Genomic DNA, 21,005 nt, shown 5'->3' on the forward strand with positions numbered 1-21,005 from the left:
GGCATATTTGTTATGAAAATACAACTAATGATTTCACTTCAGTACACTATAAATCTAATCTCTGTTTAATATGATTTACATCCTTTACCTCTTTCACATCGAGCTGAAAACCAGTGTTTTTTTTCTCCCGTGATTGTGTTTGGTCTAAAAGGGTCGATGGCTCAAAATCCTAAATTGTAGGTACAGGACAGAAATCTTCTGAAGTTCTGTCTGGCAGAGAATTTTCCTATATTTACCTGTTGAATGGGAGGATAACAGAACTGAAACTGAATAATAACACCAAGCGGTGGGGCTTGCCCACTTGAATTCAGGAAACAATACATTTTGAACATGCTGCTGGTTTACTCACATCTCTTTCTCAGACGTTTAACTGTCATGTTCAATTGTCTGCTAGGCCAAATAATTTTGTCCGCCAAAATGTTTTAGTTTTAGTGTGAAGTGAGGAAGTCATCATGTCTACTGGTAAAGTTCTGTAAACTCCTCCCTGTGCTGACAGTCTTGATCTTCATCTCTAAATGAAGATACCCTCTTTCTCACCGAAATCTTCGGATTTACCTGGATTTTTAAATCCTAGGATAATTGACAACCTCTTTCAGACTGCCAAATTTATTCAAGCTTTTTTTATATAAAACACCCTTTCAAATACACATACTAAATCCATAGATTTTAGTAAAGTAAGACCCTGGAATGTATCAATTCCTCTACAAGATATGTCATTCTACTAATTACTTAGCTTGAGGCTTTAACTATGATGAAAATAGTTAATATGGGGGTTGTTCACCATCAGCTCAAAGAATTATGGGTAAGGGAGTCAGGGAACAAAAAGGTGAGAGCTTAACAACTCCACCACCACCATGGCTACTACCACTACTACCACCACCTCCTCCTCCCAGCCAGCATGTGAAGTAGTGAAGTATTACCTTGGCTGGAAAGGCTGTGCAGCACCAGTATCCTCGCTCTGTTTTTGTAACCTTCACTAAAAAGCCTTGCTCGTAATTGTGTCCATAGGGGCCCTCAGCTCCAAGTATTCACAGCATTTTCTGTCCCTCGTAGTGCCCCCCTCCCCTTACTCACTCTCTCTCTCTCTCTCTCTCTCACCAACCTTACATCGTCATCCCAATTCGATATGTCTCAACTTTAATCATTCTACTTCAAAGCACTGCTGTGATAACCCTTAGGCCTCTGGTTCCCTTATGGATGGTGGTTAGCCTTGAGAGTCTGGGAAGTAGGGCATAAATGAGATGGTGAGGGAAGCAATTGAGAAGCACTAGCTAGCAGAGGTTGAAGAAAAAGACAAGTAGCTCCCTGGCTGTTCTTTGTCATGGTGTCACTACAGAATGAAACTGGTGTTGTGCAATTAAAGTAGCAAGTTGTTCATGTTTAAGAAGGCTGTGGAGCCTCAACACTCTTCACCAGTCATATGATGGGGGAATCCTTACAGAGGTCATTGATACTCGTCCCCTGCTAAAGGAACATATTACGTGGAGACAGGCCTAGGTCATGTTGGCCTCCAGTCTGGCAGAGAGATGGACACCATGCCATTTTAAATCAGAATCAAAATGGCATCCTCTAAACACTTCTTATGGGCGCTGTATTCTTGTGAGGTTCCCATTTAGCCCAAAACCATTAACCCTGAAAAAAAATCTTTAATGAGTTCAATGTGAATCTTTTAGCTGAAGTAATTGTGTTTACCAAGTGGTTCAACAAAAACCAGGTTTGTAAGCCCACAAAAAGTTTTGTCTGCACAGCAAAGAAAATAGTGGTTTAGCTATGGCACGGTGGAGGAGGGGGAGAGATTATATGTTTAATCAGAGAAGGCACTATCTCTGTCTGAGCGGTTTATTTTATATCTCTGGTGGTTGACTCGTGCTGTTCGGGTCATTAAATCTTGATTGGATAAAGTGATAGGTCCGTCACAGCATTGCCTCTTTAAAACAAACATCTGGGAGTTAAATGGCCCCTAAAACTTCCTTGTCCTTTTTCCCTCATGTGTACAGTATTAGAGCGTTGTGTGTGGATTCTGTCAGAGTGTGACTGGTTATCAGTGGTAAAAAGTTACTAATGTCCAGAGGTGCAGACATATCTATTCATCCAATGTGTTCCTAAAGCTCAGAATCAAAACCACTAGCTGAGCAAAGTGAAGCACAGATCACTCTAAATCTGAAAGTTTTTCTAGTGCTCTGAGGTTTGCCTATGTCAGCATTGGTGAGGCATGGAGGTCAGCCCCAGCTGTGTTATGCAGTTATCCAAGTTACACATTTCCCTGTCCATTTCCTGTCCCTGGAGGAAGTGTCCCTGTTCCAGGTCCCTGCTGTTGTTTGACCTTGCAGCCAAGGTTAGGGCTGACTGGCAGGATGAGTTTGTTTCGAAGCGTAGGAAAAAACAGAGGACCCCCGCCCCCAGTCAATACCACAAGTAATTAAGGTTTATTTCCTTCATGGCTAGGGCCTCCTCTCTGCTCTTGGCCTGTAAAAGAGTATCATTTGTAATGATGCACTGATTAGAACACTTGTCATGTAAAGATGTTGGTGATGTAACACTATATTCAGAGCTTGAAATATCAACTGAGACTAATCAATTACTGGCAGCCTTAATGCTTGAACTGCAAACTGCAGCTGAGCTAAAATGTCAGTGATCGGTTGGAAGGAGAGATTGACTTAAAACGAAGAGTTTTGTGAATGTGGATTAGGCCCACGGTCTATTGCGTAGCCTTTCCTGTCTTTGTCAAACGCTCAGTGGCCTGGCCTTTTTATTGTCCCTGGAGGGTCTTTCCTATTGTTGTCCTTTCTTGGTCTTCAGTGCCGATCTCCCTTCTCACTATCATAACAGATACTGTAGGCTCTGTGATTCTATTGGTGCTCTACTTTTCCTGAACAGGTTTCCATGGAAACCAGAAGAAATACGGACCGTCACTACTGTTGCTCTCCTCCAGCTAATGGCTTTTTCAACAGCGTTCAGGAGAGACTGCTACTCTGCAGCAGGCTTGGGGCAAATGTGAACACCCATCTGGCTAAATCTTGGGCTGTAACTGTGCTGATGATAGTTATGTACATGTATGCCACTGTTTAAATACACATCTGCATGGTGCTTGAGGGGGTAATTGAACAAAGCACTCAATTTGAAAGATAAGACCCCTAAAATGAAAACGATTACTCAATGTTGTATTGCTTGAGAAAGCTACGCTATTGTGACAACTCCAAATCACAGAGATCTGCCAATGTTGACAGTCCACCCCAAAAACATGGTTGAACCTGGGTTCTAGGTGTTTATGTTGTAGTATCTGTTGGCTCAGGTCTTCTGTGAGTTTGGTTTGTTATATCTACTTGTCAGTCACAATTTCACTTCTTTAAACTTGTAGCTATTTGCCTCATTCATCAGTATTTGGCTGAAATAGCAAAGATGTAAAACGTTTTGCAACAAATTGTTGGTAGCTACTTAAAAAATGATATGTGTATTTGTAGATTAGCTATTGTCTTAAATACAGAACTTATCGAAAGTGTCAAAAAGATAATTTCTTATGTAAATCTTCAGGATTAAAGCTTAAAGCGTTTTATAGGATCATAATCCTGTTTATGTGTGTGCATGTGTCACTGTTCGACTACAGTCACACATACGCAAAATTAACATTAGTGAATATTCACCTCCCGCTCACTTCCATTCTATGTTAGCAAAGGGGAAAATAAAGCATTCGCATCCGGTGGTGAAAGAAATTTGCATCTTTGCTTCACGTGGAGTTCAACTCTGGTGAACTTTGACCAGTAAATCCTCAGCCTCAACCAATAGCAAAGAAGTGTGTGTTCTTGACCCCACTTGGCGTCATATCCTACACTGCCCACATTCAGCAAGACAAGATACGAATTTCGCCTGGGCAGGCAATGGTCATTTGCCTGCATTTGGGCATGTGTGACCATAACCTTAAGGTGCGTTTTAACCAAGCGAAATTTCACTCCCCTTTCCTCGCGCAGGTTTGATCATTTGCCTGAAAAATGAACAAGCAAATTTTGCACTATGTTACAGCAAGCATTTTGGATTACACCAACTCTGCTAGCAAGTTTGTTAGACGTAAACATGAATAAACGTTAATAAATGTTTTTCTCTTAAAAAATCACTTACCAGGCTCTCCAACTGTCTTGGTGACCCTCTGCCATGTCTTCTCCTTTTTCAGTTTGTCCCGGTAGGCTGTTAATGTGGTTGTGGTGTTCCCAACACAGAATATTACCCAGTGTGGGTTGGTTGGTTTTGAATGTGCACATTCAAATGTGATTGGTGCTGAATGAGATGGAGGTCAGCTATTGGTTGTTCCTGAAGAGTATATAAGGCAGAATCGCCACCAGGGCGCTCTCTTGGTACTCCGCTCTACTCGGGATAGCTAGGTTGTTACAGCGTAATAATAAATATACTACGTTACTGTCGTAAGTCTGCCGTGTGCACTTTCCAGTTATCTACTTAAACAGTTTAGAGCAGTATTTGTGTTTCATACACCACAGTGGTATCATATACATTTCGGGCAAAGAGCACACCGCCACGATCAGCTTGTCCTCCATCTTGACTGAAGAAATTTTTGGAAAGGGGCGTGGCTTCTAGCCCTACTTGATGGTGATTGGCTTTCGCCAGGCAACATTTTCGCTCACATTTAAAGAAAGAAAGAAGAAAGCCCCACCATCAAAAAGACATGTATGTTAGGGTTAATACTCTTGCCCTTGACCGAGGCATGGCAAGACGAACTGGAGTTGGTCCCCGGGTTCTGCACAGCAGCTGCCCACTGCTCCTAGATACACAGCTAGGATGGGTTAAATGCAGACTGTAATATCTCTCTCTCTCACTTTATTTTGTCATTGTACAGTTGTATGGTTAAAATGGAACTTGCTTTCTGTATTTAACCCATCCTGGATAGGCTCCAGCATCCCGCAACCCTACTAAGGATAAGTGGCTTGGATAGTGGATGGATGGATGGATGGATGGATGGATGGATGGTTGTTGTATAGAAGCAGTGGACAGCTGCGGCGCCTGGGGACCAACTCCAGTTCTTTTTCCTATTGCCTTGGTCAGGGGCACAGACAGGAGCATTAACCCTAACATGTATGTCTTTTTGATGGTGGAAGGAAACCGGAGCACCCAGAGGAAACCCACGCAGACACGGGGAGAACATGCAAGCTCCACCCAGAAAGGACCTGGGACGGCCTGGGGTTCGAACCCAGGACCTTCTTGCTGTGAGGCAACAGTGCTAACAACTGGGCCATTGTGCTGAGTTGAACATTTTTCAGCTCAAATGAACGTTCATTTCGCCAATTTCGCATTGCTCGCAGTTTTTCCACGATTAACTCCACCCATTTGCCTCCGCGTCACTTGTAAATTTCACATCACCTTCGGTAACATAGACCACTGCACTTCTGTGGTGGTGGTGTTGCCTCTCTCTGTGTGCTTTATGTCTGAATTCAAGGCTTTGTGATAAGAGACTATTGTTCCAGCATATCTCCCCACTTCTCAGATTCAGTTTGTTCTCTACTTAGATGTTAATTCCCTTTGGTAGATGTAATCACAGTCCCCTATTCTAAATGGTGGTGGTGGTGATGTTACTGCCGCCGTCCGCTAGGTTGTGTGTCCTGGTGAGTTTTGTTTCTGCTGGCAATATGGTGTGTTGGGTGGATGTTGCGGCTGACACAGTCAGGCAGAATACTTGTGGGATATTCACCTCTGTCAGGATGAGAACTCACTGCTTTGTATTTCACCATTTAATGTGGCAAGAACTGCGTGCCTCCATAGACAGTTCTTTCTATTTGATGCTAAAGTTGTCAATGCCAATACTTTGAAACATGCTCCAAACTATTTTGAATCAGAATCGTGCTGCCAACTATTTTTGTGCATTGAAGCTGGGATACCAGGGGTTTAATTGGCTCTCATTGCCATGGAGTTATTTGCAGCTTGGAGACACTTGCGGCAAAGTAGTTCAGAATGGGAGAAGGTTAAATGCATTTAGCCTTGTTATCCATGCTTGGCTGGAGATGTACATTGACAGTGAAGCTCAAACGCTAATCAAGGCTTTTGTTAAAGGCTGAGCAAGAAAAGGATGTTGACTGCCAGGTCCTGTAAGAAAAAAGTTATTAATTAACCAAGTGGGATCGCACACAAATCCTAATACCTCATGGCAGACATTAAAATTTTACACGCCTACAACACAGGCCTGAATTGGCACTCTTGAAGGTAGTACTTTTATGTGTATGTGTGTGTGTGTGTGTGTGTGTGTGTGTGTGTGTGTGTGTGTGTGTGTGTGTGTGTGTGTGTGTGTAATATATATATGTATGTATATTTTTTTTTCTTCCAAGGCTCTTGTTAATTTTGCCCTACTGCTGAGAAGTGAAATATTCACCTGGGTAAAATGCTGTTGCAGTCTTTGATTAACTCACTGCTGGGAGCAAGTGCTTCATAAATAATGAGCACAAACGCAGGCTTTTAAGTGTCCCAGAATTAAATTTTCTTCGACTCTTCAAGCTTTGGTCTTGCTCAGTACAACGAATTACGCAAATTTAGACAAATTTGCAACTCTTGCCTCAGTGTTAATCCATTTCAACAGTCGCGCCCCTAACTTTTACATTCTCTCGTGTCTGTGTCCAACAGCTCATGAAAACAGGAGGGGTGTGAGAACCAAGAGGACCCATCAGTTTCGTCTAAACACGAGACAACACAAAGTGGACACACATGGTATGGTATTATAATATTTGATCTTTTAACTCCCAGGAAATGTAGATTTTCCCACTGTAATTTAAACTTGTCAAAGAAACTTGCATTTTTCAACTGTAAAACCATCCAATAACTTAAGTACTTCTCTGCAGAATACATTTTTTTTTTACTTGTTAATTTTTCTCAAGTGTCTGTATTGTAGTGCTATTAAACTGCGTGCAGTGAGCAGTTTTTTCCACCCCCGCTCTTATTGTACAGGGAGTCATCTTCAGCAGACTAGGGCGAAAACAGCAGAAAGTGATTATTGACAATCCTGTTTTAGTAACATGTTGATAGCAAACACACAAAGCCATCATCAGTTTAGAGGACACATTGGGCTAGAAAGAACTGGTATTTAAAGCTTCTCCTATCTGCAGACAGTCCAAAAGCTTTGTCCCTCATCCCTGCAGCAGTCCAGTCCTACTCTTTGTTAGCCTCTGATTTGCATTGGTCTCTATAGTATTAGTATTCCTAGCACACATTGGCAGCAGACATGTTTAGATTGAGAGGTTAAAGGACCGAGAGTAAGCCACAAGTACCCTGGAAAAGAAAGAAACCAGGCTAACAAAGGTGTTTGACAAAAGCGAATGTGGCACATGTCAGAACTGTGCTTTCCTGAACCATTCATTTCTTTCCTTTTGACTCTTGACTTACATTTGGTGGTAATTCATTACTGAACAATATTATCAACCATATACTTCAGAATAAGTTACTAATATTCACCACTATGTAATTAATAGCTCAGTACAAAGTGCCTCGGGACTTCTGCAGTGGCAGCAGATAATTCGTTTAGCGAGATCTAAGAATTAAGAGACTTGAATTTATTTCCCTGCACCACTCATGCAAATGCATGAACACACTTTTGATTTACCTCAAGGACCTTTCTTTTTGAAATCTGATTTACTTTTGTGTCATATTATATATGTGTGGTAGTGGTTTACTATCATCTGAGATAAAAAAAACAAAAAAAAAAACAAAACAACAACACACACACACATCATTCCCCAAAGGACAATTCTTCTTTTTATCTTTGCATTGCGTTGCCTTGAAATCTGTGCCTGTAACACAAATTGAGCTTTGGTGCGTTTTTTATTTTTTTACTATTTCTCTTTTCCTTGGTTGAATTTTATCTGTGAATATGCAGCTTCAGATGTACTACTCCAAACCTAGTGTCCCAGAGAACATTACCAGTCAACGATGAACTGGTCTTTGTTGTTCTGCACTGGTGACTTGGCTGTCTCCTTCACCAACATATGGCATAACAGGGTGCGAGTGATCGCTCATTTAACAAATGGCTGGCTGAGCTGTTCCTTTGCCCCGAAGTGCTCAGCTCTGCACTCCTTTGTTTTCTGTAACAGGAACTAATACCAAGTGGAGATGCCAAACACTGCTCAGCAGACAAAGGCCACTCTCACTCCATATTCAGGTTGCCTTGGAGACCAATGTCCATATGTGGTCTCGAATTTAGTCTTGGAGATTTTCCAACATGTGCTGAAAAGCCCAACAGGATATCACAAAATCATGTGTTTGTGCACTTGGAATATAAGAGGCAACTTGTATTTATCATCAGTTTCATTGCAGTGTGTACGCAATGTGTCCGTGAAGGCTTTTTGTTAGATGGGATAGGGGAATGTGTAGTGATTTATGTTAAGGAGAGCGCTTAGATATGTACACCAGTGTGTGTTTTTTGGTTTTTTTTTTTTTTTGGTTTTTTTTTTTTTTGCCCGTGTGTTTGTTTCTCATTGTTGCTTTGTGAGGCCAAGGGGACCTCTTTCCCACTGTTTACTTCCACTGAGACCATCTGTTATGTAAACTTGATTTTAGTAGTCTTTAGTAGAGTCTTGACTCATGATGTGAAAAGACAACTATATATATATATATATATATATATAGTGGATAAATTGGCCTAGACTGCAGCACATAAAATCTCTTCCACCGTCATCACATTTACTTTCTATCATTTAGTCACAACTTAATAATTCAGTTTTGTGGAAAGTCCCAGTGATGAGTTGTCATCCTTGAAAGCTTCCCGTGGGAAAAGCCCCTGTTGAGTCCTAACAGGCAGCTGTTGAGAAGTGTTTATGTGTTCATTGTTGGCTGCTACCATATGCCCTCACTGACAGATAACAGGGGATCCAGGGGGACTAAGAGCTGGACCTCTCAGGGAATCGATGCACCGTCTACAGTTTGCCGGGGTGTAGTATTGATCCAGCCCTGCACAGGCCAGTATGTATCCTCACTTGGCGAGATAGAGGTGGCAGCATAATTAAGTGAGAATGTCTTAGAGCTGCTTAGGTGTAACAATGTATGGGCTCACACAGAAGCGCTGGATATTAACCAAATTTCTTCTTCTCTGTCATGTGTACTCTGTTTGACTCAGCCGATAGTATGGAGGGGAAGATACTACTGGGAACCTTTCGCCCCATGTTCAATTTCTCTCACTGAAGGGGTGGGAGAACACATTTCACTGCAGGAGTGTGAGCTACTGATGGTACTGAGGGAACAGCTGGATGTGTGCCAGTGGGGATGGTAGGAATGTTGCCTGTGGTGTTGTTGACAACACATGGTCAGTGTCTGTCTGACTGTGTATTTGTTCTTCCTGGGAGCCTTCTACTGTTAATCAGCCTATAATTCAGGAGTGTGTCAGCTGCTTGGTCAGAGGACTTCTGTTTGCAAGGATTCATAAAATCTCCTTGTTACAATGAGCATTTGGAAGAGCGCCGCTCAGAGGCTGTATTCACAACTGGATTTCATCCATGGCTCATTGTGGATGGGTGTATTTAAAATGATAAATGGCTTTGTGAAGCCAAAATGAATTCATCTGAGTCCATCTGCTTTTCAGAGTGAACTTGCTGTGCTTGTCAAAGCTCACGATGTTAAAGGTCCCATATTTTGAAAAATGGGGTCGGCCCAGTCTTGGCATTTATTGAGTCGTGTGAAATAAAATTTATGTGCTGCAAAATCATGAAGTCTGTGCTACTTTCCATTTCTCCAGTCATGTAGCAGGCAGAAACTAAACAAGGCAGCTTGGTCCCACTCACCGGGAGCTTGTCTGTCACTCACCAGTCAGGCTTCCAGTCAGGGTAGTGAATAATAAATGTGTGAGAAAATAAAATGTATTACACCCCATGGGAAAAAAGCTTAAGTTTGAGAGTAGGAAAACGCACTGGATTATATTAGATTTAGCATATTTTTTAAAGACACCTAAGTAATGTGATGTATACTGTAGCTCATAGGGAGTATGTACAATTGCTAAAAAAACAAACAAAAAAAAACTGGGAGACTATAGGACCTTTGACCAATCCCAGGGAGATACAATTTGTGTTGGTTACACTAGCTTCCCTGAAGGCAAAACAGGAATTCATATCCGCCTGGGCTTCTACCTGGCCCAAGGGTGTTAGCAACTAGCCAAACAGTTGCCCTAACTACTTTACGAAATTGAGTTGCTACACCCACTCACACTGTATTCTGGGTTGCCTTTGAGCTGCTTTCTGTAGACTTTTTCCTCTCTGGTTGTTCCCTGTTGTCTGCAAGCTGTATGCCCATGAACGGAACATGCAGCACAATAACTGCTTAAAATTCAGCATGCCTCAAAGTGCCTCAGTATGACAGCACAGCCCGGGGGTGATTACCCCCTAATTTGCAGGTTCATCATGGGACATGTTGAGCCTCAATGAGCGCTGCTTACTTCTAGAGGTGCCTGTCCTTATTTATATTTTGTGAGTTTTTTTACATGCTGAGACTGACTTAGGAAGTAGTAGACAAACATGGATATAGTGTTTTTAATTGAGATTTAGGGCGGATGCTCTGTGTGTGTCTTGCCCCTTATTGTCAGAGATTATTGGCGTAGTTCAGGTGTGTGTGTGGGGGGGGGGGGGTAATTTGGAGTCCATGCAGAGAGCTATACGCGCTTTCTCCAGCTGCATGAAGGGCCAGAGAACAATTCCCATCCTCCCAGGGGTTGAATTACACATGATCAATTAGAGGGTCAATGACATTTTAAAGGGGTCAAGCTAAAACACTCATGATCTCCCCAGGATCTCGGTATTAATGATTACTTGGTATGCAGACTCATGCTTGGCATGAAGCGGGCCTGGTTGGGTGTCTGGTGGCAGGGGGATGGGACAGTTTAGCTGGGAGCAGACACAATGTCCTTGTCGTGCCGATTCATTTGTCCAGGTTGGTGGCTTTTGGAGCAGGGGGGATATGGACTCACTTCATTAATCATGCTGAAAGTGTCAACCTCAAGGAGAATCACCCAAGGATGTTCTATTAATATAGAGGGCGCTCTGTGTGGCTCTGTCTTCTCTACTTCTTCTGCATGACAGTGAGTTGACGTGGCCATCATGGTTGATTGTGTAGCTGCTTGAGACAGACAGAGGTCTTGTGCTCACCCAAAGTTCAGTGTGATGAAAGCTTGTTTTGTTGTAGTGTCTCTGAGTTCCCCATCTTTCAATAGAGGAGAATGTAGGTCACATGGCTCTGCCCTCATTATAGTGCTCTGGCTTCCGTCTCCACTGTAAAGTTGATTTAGGATCAGTACTTAATAATCCGCTATCGACCTCAATCGTGCCGAGCTCAGCAGCCCAAACTGACCCGAGACTGGTCGTCGCAAGACTTCCAGGTGGATCTCTGCTATTTTATAATGTCGCTAATGAGAGACTTTGGAGATGCAGACAGTGCTGACATTTATGAAGGTGCAAAGACCGGTCTGTCATTAACATTAGTCGACTGTGAACATGTTGTTCATCTAAAACCCACTTAAATCACATCAACTGCAATAGCGAAAATACAATAAGATTTGTATTTTTCCCCCCATAATGGCTGTTTTCATGCTGCCATGTACACACACAGGCCACACTATGCCAAAAAAATCGTTATATTGACCTAGTCCAAGTATGAGGAGGAAGGATGTATGAAGAGGAATGATAATGTGATAGTAATATGTGTCCATTGCTGTGGATGTTGGTGTAAGGCTGAGACGCGATGTGAACCCCTTTTCTCCTGTTTAAATGATATGCATTGTTGTAAATTCAGAGAGACCTATCGGACTGATCTCTGTGTGTGTGTGTGTGTGTGTGTGTGTGTGTGTGTGTGTGTGTGTGTGTGTGTGTGTGTGTGTGTGTGTGTGTGTGCGGGAGTGTGTGATCGATAGTGATTGCAAAACCAAATTGAAGTCATGAGAAAGACCAGTTTGTTTACGCTGCACTTTCTCGGGGGTCATGTGGCAGTTTGATTTATACTGTATTTGTGCGTATATCTTCAACTTGTTATTCAGAGCCTGGCTGGGTCCTTAAAACCCACTTCGTTTTTATATATCTAATGCATTTTAATGTAAAAAAAAATGTAGTGGAAAATTGGCTGTGTATCTGACAGTGGTTTTGACCCTGAGAAAGGAGAAAGGGGCCAGAGGGATGCGGCTGGGAGAGAAATCAGACGTTTTGTTTGGAGCTTGAGACACGAGTTAAGCTCTGAGAGTCTTTCCAGGCGGCTCTTTCCTCCCCCTCCTCGTTACGCCTCGTTCCTCCTTTAAATGGGTTTGCTCGCATCACAGGGGCCCGCCATAGAACAGGGAGAGCAGGATGTATGCAGGAGTGGCCCCCTCTCACACTTTTTCTGACAGCCTTTAATATATGCAAATCTCAATTAAGACTTCTTGTGCTCTCTTTAGGCTTCGCAGTGGGGCTTAGGGAAGCAGGCGGGGGGGGTTAATTAAAAACCATCTCTTGCAACAAGGCCACTCGTTACTCCCAGAGCACCACCAGGAAAAATGATCAATACCTTAGCATATCGCTGTGATTTAGAGAAAGTGCTTAACCACAGCTCTAAATCAATTTTCCCGGGTCTGTGGAGAGGAGAAGAGGGAAAATAATCATTAACGTTGAAGCTTGTGAAGGGAGGAAGTGTTCTTGTGTTCACTTCGCTCCCTCCCACAGCAGACAGACTGTCTTCAAGTCTTCACAGATGGTCTGCAGTGAAGTATGGGCTAGGGCTCAGTATCCCTTTAAAAAAAAAGACCCCTCTGCAAGGAATAAGCAAGTACTAGTACTAAGCAAGTACTCAGGGCTAAATCCCAGCTGAGCGGCAGCAGAACCCCTCTGGACCCCGCCTCACCTTTTAAGGGCATCAGAGACAGCAGTTGATTGTGGCCCAAGCTTCACATCTGCACTGGAGACGTGCAGAGATCGCCAGGAGTAATCTGACATCGGAAAGGTTGTGGGAAGATTAAGAGATTATTTCAGATGGACGTGCTGTAAAGCCCAAATGAAGAGGTGAAAGGAAATCACATTAACTTGGAGTTGAGCTTGGTGGAGTGGTCTAGTAGCCCAAATCCATTACAGTTCTTCAGAGGCAGGCTAGAAAGCTTCTTTTTCTCTTCTTATTTGTTTCTACCTCAATTCAGGCAATCACTACAGAAGAGCACATTAATAATCACACCTATAGCGCGTCTGGGTAGCGTAGCAGTCCATTCCATTGCCTACCAACACGGGGATCGCTGGTTCGAGTCCCTGTGTTACCTCTGGCTTGGTCAGGCATCCCTACAGACACAATTGGCCTTGTCTGCAGGTGGGAAGCCGGATTTGGGTATGTGTCCTGGTTGCTGCACTAGCACCTCCTCTGGTTGGTTGGGGCACCTGTTCGGGGGGGAATAACGTGATCCTCCCACACGCTACGTCCCCCTGGTGAAACTCGGGTGTGCATGTATCAGAGGAGGCATGTGGTAGTCTGCAGCCCTCCTCGGATCAGCAGAGGGGGTGGAGCAGTGACCAGACGGCTTGGAGGCGTGGGATAATTGGCCGGATGCAGTTGGGGAGAAAAAGGGGGGAAAATCCAAAATAATGATGATAATAATAAGCACACCTATAAAGCAAAAAGTGGCTGTTAGTTTTTTCCAAATGGTTAATTTCCTCTTTATAGTTGCTCCATGGGGAACGCATCGGGATCATTTCCTTGCCAATTCTTCCACTCGCATGAAGGGAGATCATATATACCATTAAAGCTTGAATCTGTGATTTCCCATATCTGACCCTCCCTCTGGCACCCAGAACGACAAACAAGGTGTAGCAGCCATTGTTGCTTGTGTGAAGTCAGCTCAGTGGTAAACGGTTCCCACCCTTGCGAATTTGGCAACCTTGGACCGAAGCTAACACGGTTTTATCCTGATCTGAATCGAAGGTCTAAGAATGGGGGGGGGGGGGTGTCATGTTTTGCACCGATTCTAAAGCCCTTCAGTTCTACTTTGTGATTTTGGGCTGTGAAAATCATATCGACTTGACCATCAATGGAGAAACATCCCAGTGTGGTAAAAGCACACCACAGCCAGGGAGCTCCAGCACAGAGACAACCACGCAGATGGTGGATGAGCACGCAGCAGCCCATTTATTAAAAACTAAGATGATTAAGAACCAAGATTTTCTAAACAGACTTAAATCAGACATCTAATTAAGTCTTGGAGCAGCAGTCACGTTGGTCTGTGCCACTGCACCTTCAGCTCTCCCCCGACGATCTTCTGGTTTTGGAGCTAATTTATCTGTGCTGAGTTAATTGGGCTAACTCAGGACAGCTGGTCCACACCTCACTCACACAACCAGATTCCAGCTTTTAAGTTGCTGCTTTCAATTAATTTTTAGGGCTTCGCTGATGGAGCGGAGATGTATAGGGGTGCAGGGTCATTGACTGTGGGACGCCAGGGTTGTCTCTGAATGAGAAAGAATGGTTTCTCATTAACGAGGAGTGCTCCTGGGTGTGCCCTCATCAGGGAGAGTGTGTTTGTGTCAGGGACACGGGACAGCTGACGGGAGTGTGGGGACCCCATATTCTCATTGCGCTATGAGAGAGAGGCTCCATACCAAAGGGCAGATGTTGCAAGCGAATGAGCACGAAGCCCCTGTCAAGACTCATCCTTAAAAAGTTCTGCAGTACACTGCCCCCGGATAAGATTACACAGTCTGTCCACAGGCGGCAAGAGATAACACAGGAATCCGTGCGTCTGACAGGAATAAGAGACTGTACATTTAAATTAGTAGGGGAGTTGAGGGCTGACCTTATGGACGCGTTGTCCAAATTTGAAATAACTCAGGGATTGCTCTGAAACTGTTTCTGCTCAAGTAAGCCTGAGGGATAATACAAGGACTTTCTGCTGAGATTGAACCTGCTAAACTGACAGACCTGAGTGTGTGTGTGTGTGTGTGTGTGTGTGTGTGTGTGTGTGTGTGTGTGTGTGTGTGTGTGTGTGTGTGTGTGTGTGTGTGTGTGTGTGTGTGTGCTTTTTGACAGGTAGAACTCATTACAAAATGTGAGTGTGTTTTACCGTGTACTGTTTGAATGTCCATCCAAGTGAAGGGGAATGTGACTACTTTGAGCCTTTGGCAAAGTTCCTCGAGCGACAGGCCTATGTATTTTATATTGTGTGTGTGTGTGTGTGTGTGTGTGTGTGTGTGTGTGTGTGTGTGTGTGTGTGTGTGTGTGTGTGTGTGTGTGTGTGTGTGTGTGTGTGTGTTTTCTCCCAGGGGCAGGGAGAAGCTTCAGCGAGAGGGACGACCATGGAGGGGGACTGTCTAAGCTGCATCAAGTATCTAATGTTTGTCTTCAATTTTCTCATCTTCGTAAGTTCTTTACTCATTAATTCTTTTGAAAGGCATCCTTTATCTAGCTATCTCTGAAGCTGCCATTATTAGATTGGTTGAAGCCCTCCTCTGTCCCACTGACTAAGTAACGGCTCCGCATTTGCATTTCATTACAGAGAGGCAATTTTTATTCTATCAGCTTCTACTTTGATTAGATTTTGGTGGGGAGACACACATCTGAGGCACAGCAGGGCCACGTGGAGTTTTTGAGTGGCACCTGCGTTTATCATTGCTGATCAGACAATCAGGGGTAATCCCGTTAGGGGGAGCCTTTAAAGGGTGGAGAGGGTTGAGACTCTCTTTTCCTGCTTTATTAAGCAGAGCCAAAGCTTTTAGAGACTCCGCTCAAACGTAGCTGTTTGAGCCTGGAGTAATTATGGGACTAGTGCAGCCAAGAACAAACTTGTCGCTTGCCATTGCTCAGTGACAAGTGTTGTTTTTCATTGTCATTTCTGTTTATTTTTTTGTTTTTTGACACAATGTGAAACAACTGCTTTTTTTTGTAGCCCATTTGGGCTTTTTTCAGATGGCTACCTGTCCTCCACATATCACGCCCGTTAATGTGGCATTAAGTGAAATAGGTTCAGATCTCTTGACTGTCATATAAAAAGGGGATTTTTCGAGAAGTGGATAAGGCTCAACTCTCTTTCCCCTACCTCTAGAGCTTCTTTCCTTAATCACTCGTATTGCCCTACTGAGGCTGAAGATGGGGTTTTAGTGAAAGGGAGGATGGGAGATGGGGGAGGTAGCAGTGGGGAGGAGTTCTTTTGACAGGAGGGTAGTTTGCTGAAACGGGTTAGCTATCTCTGGCCTGCCCCAAAGGACTATTAAGGCTTTCTTGATATCAAGCCATTTACTTCGCCATCATGCCCTCCTCCTAACCTTTCAGTGGTCTTATTTTAGTAGTTCTCTAGTCAATGTTTTCAAGTGGGAAATCTTGTAAAAAAAAGTTTATTTATAGACTTCTAAATATTATGTATGAATCAGAAGTGATTGTTATTACACCGTGTTTGCAGTCAGAATGTCTCTTGTTCCATGAAAGAAGTCATCGTATAGATATTCTTCAGTGTTTATGCCTGCGGCTCATGCCCTTTCTGTTCTCCATCAGCTCGGGGGATCCTTCCTCATGGGGGTGGGAGTCTGGGTACTTGTGGACCCCACAGGCTTCAGAGAGATCGTGGCAGCCAACCCACTGCTGTTCACGGGTGTCTATATCATCCTGGGCATGGGAGGCATGCTCTTCCTGCTGGGCTTCCTGGGATGCTGTGGAGCTATCCGTGAAAACAAGTGTCTGCTCCTCTTTGTAAGTAGCCTTCTATGGGACAAGGTGCCAGGTGGAGCACCAAGGAACTTTAAAAGTGCCAGTGTTTCTGCTCTTGTGTTAGTTACATTCGTAATTAAAGTCTAAATGCTTTGGGATCATTATAATTGAAATAGAAAGAAGTCCTATAAAACTAAAGTACCAAAATGCTGCACTATGTCCCATAGTGCTTCTGAGCCTCATGTATAGTTAATGCAGTGCAAAACAGGCACAGCAGATTTGTGATTTCTATTGACTCACACACACTTATGCTGGATGCTCACCTTCCATTCTCTCTCGGTTTCTTTGCCTTGCCCTTTGTCTTGTTGCAGTTCTTCATGCTTATCCTCCTCATCTTCCTAGCCGAGCTGGCTGCTGCCATCCTTGCCTTCATATTCCGGGAACATGTGAGTCGACTCAGTATTCACTCAACCTCTGACCAGTGACCAATGACATCCTCTGATGCTGAACAAATATTGGTGGTGACAACGGTCTGTATTCTCGTTGGTTGTTATTCTAGCTGACTAGAGAATAACTTCACCAAGGAGCTGAAGAGACACTATCAGGGCTACAACAACACTGACATCTTCACTTCTACATGGAATGCCATCATGACTACAGTAAGGTCACATTGCACATGGCAAAAAGCTTACATTATTGCTGCCTAGCTTTTACCACCCTACTGCCTCCATCACCAGTTGGTGGAAACAGGAAGGTTTTCAGCTTGACCTCAGTGGAGTTATGTTTTAAGGATAAAACCTCAGACTTTTAGGTCAATATTCATGCTGGACTGATGCACGCACGGAGTCGTCTACAGGCCAGTGCACAAACATGCACTTTCCTTCTTTGCTTTCTCCCCAGTTTGACTGCTGTGGAGTGAATAGCCCAGAGGATTTTAAAGAAAGTCTTTTCAAGCGGATCAACCCAGATGACATGGTGCCAGCAGCCTGCTGTCAGAGGGTTAGCAGCCTGGGGACATGGCCCAGCTCAGCCTGAAGAAGTGCCTCTCGGGCGATATGATGTTTCGCCAAGAACAAGGTAGATACTGACATCAACCATACCAGTCCCTCTGCTCATTAAGGCTATCCCTGTCCCTTCAATGCCTCTCTCTCTCTCTCTCTCTCTCTCTCTCATCTCTCTCTCTCTCTTCCTCTCTCTCTCTCTCTCTCTCTCTCTCTCTCTCCTCATCTCTCTCTCTCTCTCTCTCTCTCTCTCTCTCTCTCTCTCTCTCTCTCTCTCTGTCTCTCTCTCTCTCTCTCTCTCTCTCTCTCTCTCTCTCTCTCTCTCTCTCTCTCTCTCTCTCTCTCTCTCTCTCTCTCTCTCTCTCTCTCTCTCTCTCTCTCTCCTCTCTCTCTCTCTCTCTCTCTCGACACTGCGTCCATCCTACTATGTGGCATGTGGGATAAAGTGGAATTGCATTCGGACATGCATGTCTGAAAGTCATATCTCCGCTATGAACAGTGAAAAGAGGTGACACATTTCATAATGTGTATGTAAGTGTTTAACTAGAAATTAACTCCATAATACAACATACACACACTTCTGTGTGCATAAAATCACACTCAAACTAAAAGTGTGTAATGAATGCCTTGAGAGTGAAATGTAATTTCAGTGAAAGCTGATCGAAGAGATCTTTCTGTGTTAAACGTTTTATTATTCAAGCAATGGGAACAATATGATATAGCCATGAGGCATTTGTGTCTTCTATTCTCACAGAGGGCTCATTAAGAGGCAATGAGGCTGGGGGCCTGGTTCCCAGCCATTCTGCAAGGTCTTCGTTCAAAGGCCTCATTGTTTAAATACTGTGACTATTTTTATTGTCTCTTTGTGTTAATGACTTTGTATTGATACTGGGCTGAGCTTCTCATCTTTGTGTCTCCACAGGGCTGTTACTCTGCTGTGGTCGACCACTTTGAGCTGTACATCTACGTGGCGGGAGCCCTGGCCATTGTGGTGCTGACTATTGAGGTACAAAGTGGGATCCGGTTTAGTCAAAACATCTTTTGCAGGCATCCGGGTGGTGTGGTGGTCTATTCTGTTGCCTACCAACGTGGGGTTCGCCGGTTCAAATCCCCGTCTTACCTCCGGCTTGGTCGAGCATCCCTACAGACACAATTGGCTGTGTCTGCGAGTGGGAAGCCGGATGTGGGTATGTGTCCTGGTCACTGCACTAGCACTTCCTCTGGTCAGTTGGGGCACCTGTTCGAGGGGGAACTGGGGGGGAATAGCATGATCCTCCCATGCACTACGTTCCCCTGGTGAAACTCCTCACTGTCCGGTGAAAAGAAGCGGCTGGCAATTCCACATGTATCGGAAGAGGCATGTGGTAGTCTGCAGCCGTCCCCGGATCGGCAGAGGGGGTGGAGCAGTGACCAAGATGGCTCGGAGAGTGGGGTAATTGGCCGGAGAAAAAAGAGGGGGGGGAATCCAAAAAAATAAAAAAACAAAACAAAAAACATCCATACACCTACCCTTGGCAGTTTTTTTTTTTATCCCCCCCCCCCCTTTTTTTTCCCCCCCAATTGTATCAGTCCAATTATCCCAGTCTTCCGAGCCAGCTCAGAAGAGTGGGGTAATTGGCCAAGTACAGTTAGGGAGAAGAAAATATTAAAAGGGGGGGAATCAAAAAGAAAAAAAACCCCAAATTTTGCTATCCTTGTTTCCTCTTAATTTGAGTTAAATATGAAATCTATGTGTAAAATCCTGTCAGCTGACAATATTTGACTGCATCTAAGAGGTATTATTTGAGTGGCCCATATTTTGTGTAACAAGAACTCCATCTATGAGTGAGAGATGATATTACAGGGACCCATATTCATCTGGCTTGGTCTCAAAGATAGTTTGATAGGTTGTAAGATAGAGTGGCATTAGTAAAGTGCAACTATTTTAAGTTTAACACAGTCCTAAAATGAAACACAAGTTGATTCATATATTTTCTATTCTCAGTCGTTCTAATCTTTCAGTTGTCTGTGCTTTCCACAGCTCTTTGCCATGGTCTTTGCCATGTGTCTCTTCAGGGGGATCCAGTAGAGCTGCTTCACCAGCGAACTTTTTAAAAAGGGAAACCAGGAGATAAGAAGAAAGGAAAAAGAAAAAAGACGAAAGACGGACACTTGTAAATCTGTTGTTCTCTTTATATATCAGCCAAGTGGTGGAAAAACAGCCCTCAAACTCCTGTACTTCACAGCTGGACCTTTGAGGTACTGGATGTCAAAAACACAAACCGTAAAGAAAATGGGAGATCATAAAAAAATGATGTGAAATATTTTGTGTGTAAAGTGAAAACAGGTAACTTGGTGGACCAGGTCGAGCATAGACCGGGCGTAAAGTGGACCGGGCACGAGGAGGAGCCTGAGTAGAAGACACTGCACTGACTTTTGGATGAAGAATATTTATACTGAGTAAAGTTGGCTTAACTGTACAGAAAATTTGTGTTTAAGGTACACTTCTGCTGTCACTCCATTTTCTCGCATACACAATATCACACTGCCTTCATCCACATACCACTGTTAGAGTCACACTTCTTTTGGTGCTGTATAATAAAAGCCTAGTGTGTGTGTGTGTGTGTGTGTGTGTGTGTGTGTGTGTGCGCGCGCGCGTGTGAGAGAAAGAGCGTGACAGTGGTAAGAGTGTGCATACACTCTTGCGTGAATGTGTGTGACGTGTGAACTAGTTTACTTGTGTGCATGTGAACTTGCGGCTCTTCGTGACCATCTGCAAGCTTGAAAGCCAACCTCGGATTCCTTTTCATTTTGTATGGTGTTGTTTATTGCAATAGTGGTTTTATGTGGTTTTAACTGGTGAAATGTAAGTGTATACATTTGTATTAGATTCCTGAAACGTTAATGACATAAAATGACATTCTCAACTTTTGTCCGAGTGTTTTATTTAAACTGCGACGACTTCGGATCTTTTTAATGAAATGTTACATGTTAAGTACACCGAGAGAGCCATGAAACCAGGGTCAAATTCCATGTAGTGCAAACCTACATCGCCAATAAACATGATTCTGGTTCTGATTCTGATTCTGATTACATCGTCTGTCAAGTGTTGTGCTGGATAAACCAGAACACGCAAGTAGAGGCTTGTTGGTTTACGCTCAGGTTTTTTTCTTTGAATGCAAATAAAGTCTAGTTTTTATCTGGAATAACGGATTGACAGGAGAAAGCTGACCTCCGAACAGGGATGGACTTGGTGAATTTTTTTGGCCCTTGGCAAAGCCACGTGTATTTGGGGCTGTGGTCAGTGCCACCTCTCGCCATTTTCTGGCCATATTTATCAGGAATTTCCTTGTTAGGGTTGAAAAAGTGGGTCAGGGATAGTCCTGTGTCTTTTTTTATATTAACCATGAGCTCAGCGGG

General features: G+C 43.7%; 1 protein-coding gene across 1 annotated transcript in view; it reads left to right on the forward strand.

Annotated features, from left to right (window-relative positions):
• The window catches only part of LOC130113851 (tetraspanin-18-like), a 45,011-nt gene extending 24,360 nt beyond the window's left edge, over positions 1-20,651 (forward strand). The window contains 8 exon segments of the mRNA XM_056281522.1: positions 6,616-6,699; positions 15,228-15,323; positions 16,453-16,647; positions 16,977-17,064; positions 17,173-17,264; positions 17,506-17,682; positions 18,529-18,612; positions 19,627-20,651. Of these exon segments, the coding sequence (XP_056137497.1) occupies positions 6,697-6,699; positions 15,228-15,323; positions 16,453-16,647; positions 16,977-17,064; positions 17,173-17,264; positions 17,506-17,682; positions 18,529-18,612; positions 19,627-19,674 (783 nt within the window). The 5' untranslated portion in view covers positions 6,616-6,696 and the 3' untranslated portion in view covers positions 19,675-20,651.
• Positions 20,652-21,005: the final 354 nt, after the last annotated feature.

This window comes from Lampris incognitus, chromosome 6, assembly GCF_029633865.1.
Source record: "Lampris incognitus isolate fLamInc1 chromosome 6, fLamInc1.hap2, whole genome shotgun sequence".
Taxonomy (NCBI): domain Eukaryota; kingdom Metazoa; phylum Chordata; class Actinopteri; order Lampriformes; family Lampridae; genus Lampris; species Lampris incognitus.